We start from the raw sequence: 3,783 nt of genomic DNA on the forward strand, positions 1-3,783 counted from the left end.
GGGGGGGAGGCGACGGTCCGAGGGGATGGGCGGTGGGGGGGGAGAGGCGACGGTCCGAGGGGATGGGCGGTGGGGGGGAGGCGACGGGCCGAGGGGATGGGCCGTGGGGGGGGGGGGGGGGGCGGGCCGAGGGGATGGGCGGGGGGGGGGGGGCGGTGGGGGGGGAAGGCGACGGGCCGAGGGGATGGGCCAGGTGGTATCTGCCCAGCACCGCGTGGCCGCTGCCCCCACTGGGCCGCGAGAACAGGGAGCACAGGGGGCCCACGGTGCCTGGAAGCCTCCAGGGAGCCTCGCCTCCTGTGGCTTCCCCCAGGGCAGCGGTATAGCCTGAGCCCGGCCTTTTCCCAGCCCTTGCTCTGCTCCTGGCCGAGCCTCCCTGGGAGCCCTTGGGCTGGAGGCGCCCCTCCCCCGGCCCCCAGCCCGGCTTTCTGGGGCTGAGAACCATTCAAGCCGCGGGAGGAGGACTCCCCTGGCAGAGGTAGGCCAGGCCCAACCCAGACCCAAGGGAGGACTTCTTTGAAGGAGTCGGGATGCGGGGCCTGGGAGGTCGGTGGACTGGATGGTGGGCGGGGTGGGGCGGGGCGCACGTGGGATCAGACCCAAGCCCCCCGGGTCTCTTCCGCAGCTGTTGGCTGGGAGATGCGGGGGGCCTGGGGTCAGGGGGCCGCGGCCGAGTGGGGGTGCATCGTGCGCTCATGCTGTGCTTGGACATGCAGCCTGAGGGAGACACTTTGTGGGAGGGTGGGGAGCCCCCGGGAGAGAAGAAAAATCACTCGGGCCATAGAGAAGGCCGGAGGCTGGGTGATTTATAAAGAAAAGAGGATCTAATTGGCTCAGAGTTCCACAGCCTGTCCACGAAGCGTGGTGCTGGCTTCTAGGGGGGCCTCGGGACGCTTCTAGTCATGGAGGAAGGCGAAGAGGAAGCGGGCGTTTCTTCATGGCCTGAGACCCCTCCTGCTTTCTCCCTTTGTGGTTCACTCCGAGTCAGGGAGGATGTGGCCCCAGCCACTGCTCAGAGGGGGAAAGAAGGGGACCCCCGAGTTTGTGCTGCCTTGGATGCCAGCTATGTTCATGAGATAAGCATGGAGAACTAGAACATTCTGCTTTTCTATGTCTCCTTTCAGACGTAGGTGAGGATAGAATCTGGTGTCACGTTTGTGAGAGAGAAAACACTTTCGAATGTGAGAACCCAAGGATGTGCAAAGTGGAAGAGACATACTGCGTGCTAGCGGCCGTGAGTGAGTATCCTCGCTCTTGCTGGGGACCCCGAGGCACGTGAATAGAGGGCTTTCAGGAATCAGGTCTAGTTTCCCTAAATAGGGAATAACTAATAGAAAGTAGCCTTTTTCCCCCCCAATAAAATGTGAAGAGCAAAGTCCTGAGAGGCCAGGAAGAGGTGAAGGAGAGTAAGGTGGGGCTCAGTCCCTAGGAACTGCGCCAGTGTAAGGCAGTGCCCGCTGTAGTGGGTCCAGATGAAATACTGGGAGGCAGAAAGAAGATCCGGATTTCATGTCATCCATTTTTAAATGGAGAAAACTTTAATAATGTTAAGTGCCCCACCGAGAGCAGTGCCCGCATCACTCTCACAAGAGATGCACAGAACTCAGGTGCACAGCCTTCAGGTGTGTTCTAGAGGAGGCAGCGTGCCTTAACAACTGTGGAGACCACTGCTCTGTCATCTGTGAGTCCCCTGAAAACCTGTGGGAACGTGAAGCCCTCCCCACGGGGCATCTGGACTCCCAGCACATTCTGCCCACAGGGCCATCTTCAGGGCTCGTGAATTCGGATTCCACCCAGCGTTTGCTCTCCAGCCCTTTGGCATCAACAAAGCTGCCGGGGCACTGAGGCGATGCTTCAGACTCGGTGTAGCCAACATTGACTTTATAATATGGTAAAATGATTAGTACAATGATGTGGAAGATGAAATGTGGTCATGAGACAAGACCCCCAGCTCAGAGCTGAGCCAGGCCACTGAGAGGCCAGCTCCATGCCCTGGGTGATGGCCAGGATGGCCAGGGGTCATGTGTCTGTCTGTGGTCACAAAGGCCTGAGCCAACCCTGTGTTTGAAAAGTTGAAACCTGTGTGTTCCCAAACAGCGACCCCTAGACCCACATTCCCAGTGCACGTGGACAGGCCACACCATGCAGAAGCCAGCCCCTCCCCAAAGCAGCATTCAACACCCAGGCCTGGCCCTCATGCTCCTGACCCCTCCTTGACACCCCTGCACCTCTAAGCAGGGCCGCCAGGGGAAAGGGCTTGACCAAGACAGAAAGGCCTCGGTGTCAGCCATTGGAATTGTGTAATTTCCTTCTCTCTGTCTTTATTTCCTATTAGAAATATTTCCACGTTTTTTCCTGATTTCAAAGCAGTGCTCTGCTTATTGTGCAGCGATTGAGCGACCCAAGCCAGCGCAGAAGCCGTTTCTCCTGGAAGAGCCCATGCCCTTCTTTTACCTCAAGTGTTGTAAAGTTCGCTATTGCAATTTAAACGGGCCGTCTGTGAACTTATCAGTGTTCAAAGACTATGTTGAGAGCTCCAGTAAGAGGAGCTGTGGCAGGCTGGGGCTGACCGCCCTCCTGCTGCTGGCCTCCACTGCAGCTGGCCTCAGCCTGCCTTGACACAGGACTGCATGAACTGAGCCTTCTGGAGCATGGACTCACTCCACACCGTTGTAACCTGTTGCATTAAACTTGTTTTGTTGATTACCTCTTGGTTTGACTTGCCAGGGGTCTTGGGATGGGAGGGTGGGGATCAGGTGCAGTTCGACCCCTCAAGGGCACTGCAGCTCACATTCAGAGCAAGATCTCCTGGTAGTGATTCTGGCAACAAGTTTTTCTCTTTGAAATCAAACCTTGTAACTCATTGATGGCTGATGGCCACTCTTTTCCTTGACTCCCCTCTGCCCTGAGGGCTTCAGCATTGATGGGGAGGGAAGCCCAACCACTCATGGAGAGCATGTGCTCAGATGCTTCCGACCGTTCAGGTGACGCAGGAACACTGGGGGAGTCTGAATGACTGGGGTGAAGACATCCCTGGAGTGAAGGACTCTTCAGCATGGGGGGCAGTGGGGCACACATAGGGGTGCATTTCAGTGCTGGAGGCACCATGGATGGCTGTCTGTCCTCAGCCTTTCCTACCACATCCCGGGAGGCAGAAGATCACCAATTCTGTTGAAGAAACTTAGACTTCACCCACTAGCTGGCACAGGCGCACAGATTCATAAATTCGCCCACGTGTGTGTTCAACATCTGAAACTTGGGCCAAGTAGAGAGCAACATGGCTTTCATTTCAAGATGCAGCCATCCACGGAGAGCTGAGAAACCAGACTCAAAGTTCCACCCAAAACAAACACAGGGGAGCTCACAGAATTCAAAAGTTCACAGAAAATTTGAATTAAAAGATAAAAATTTAAAAATAAGTTTATTTCTCAGCATGAGCTCCATCAAGGTCAAGACACTTTTGTAAATGGTACAGCCATTTAGTTCATCCCTAAAGAACTGAGCATCCTGGGAATTTAACCATGTCAATTCAGTCTTTGCTGTTATTAACTGAAGAAAAGTGGATGCCCTTTAAAGATTTTTTAAAATTAGAAAACAAAAATAACCAAATCAGGCCTGCAAGGTGGATGCCTAATAACTTCCCACTTAAACTCTCACAAAACTCCCCTTGTTTGATGAGCGGAATGAGCAGGAGCCCCCTCACGGTGGAGGAGGGAGGAGCGGGAGCCCCGTCATGAGGAGTGGGAGCACTGTCACGGTGGTGGAGGGAGGAGCGGGAGCACC

At 55.5% G+C, this 3,783-nt stretch overlaps 2 protein-coding genes across 2 annotated transcripts; both read left to right on the forward strand.

Moving 5' to 3' along the window:
* The first annotated feature begins 184 nt into the window (after positions 1–184).
* On the forward strand, positions 185–2,704 carry LOC116535879. Its single transcript, XM_032257333.1, has 3 exons — positions 185–320; positions 1,077–1,238; positions 2,098–2,704. Exons 1-3 carry the CDS (start codon positions 185–187, stop codon positions 2,232–2,234), a joined length of 435 nt encoding a protein of 144 aa, XP_032113224.1. The 3' UTR covers positions 2,235–2,704.
* On the forward strand, positions 2,359–2,704 carry LOC116534329 (lymphocyte antigen 6K-like). Its single transcript, XM_032254680.1, has one exon. The coding sequence runs from the start codon at positions 2,440–2,442 to the stop codon at positions 2,617–2,619; it is 180 nt and encodes a 59-aa protein (XP_032110571.1). The 5' UTR covers positions 2,359–2,439; the 3' UTR covers positions 2,620–2,704.
* Positions 2,705–3,783: the final 1,079 nt, after the last annotated feature.

This window comes from Sapajus apella, unplaced genomic scaffold (assembly GCF_009761245.1).
Source record: "Sapajus apella isolate SASKATOON/1434 unplaced genomic scaffold, GSC_monkey_1.0 scaffold3, whole genome shotgun sequence".
Classification (NCBI taxonomy): domain Eukaryota; kingdom Metazoa; phylum Chordata; class Mammalia; order Primates; family Cebidae; genus Sapajus; species Sapajus apella.

Coding starts and splice junctions, on each gene's coding strand:
- LOC116535879 (XM_032257333.1), top strand. CDS start 185: ATGGGCCAGGTGGTATCTGCCCAGCACCGCGTGGCCGCTGCCCCCACT. Junction 321..1,076: donor TGGCTTCCCCCAGGGCAGCG/GTATAGCCTGAG, acceptor TATGTTCATGAG/ATAAGCATGGAGAACTAGAA. Junction 1,239..2,097: donor CTGCGTGCTAGCGGCCGTGA/GTGAGTATCCTC, acceptor GTTCCCAAACAG/CGACCCCTAGACCCACATTC.
- LOC116534329 (XM_032254680.1), top strand. CDS start 2,440: ATGCCCTTCTTTTACCTCAAGTGTTGTAAAGTTCGCTATTGCAATTTA.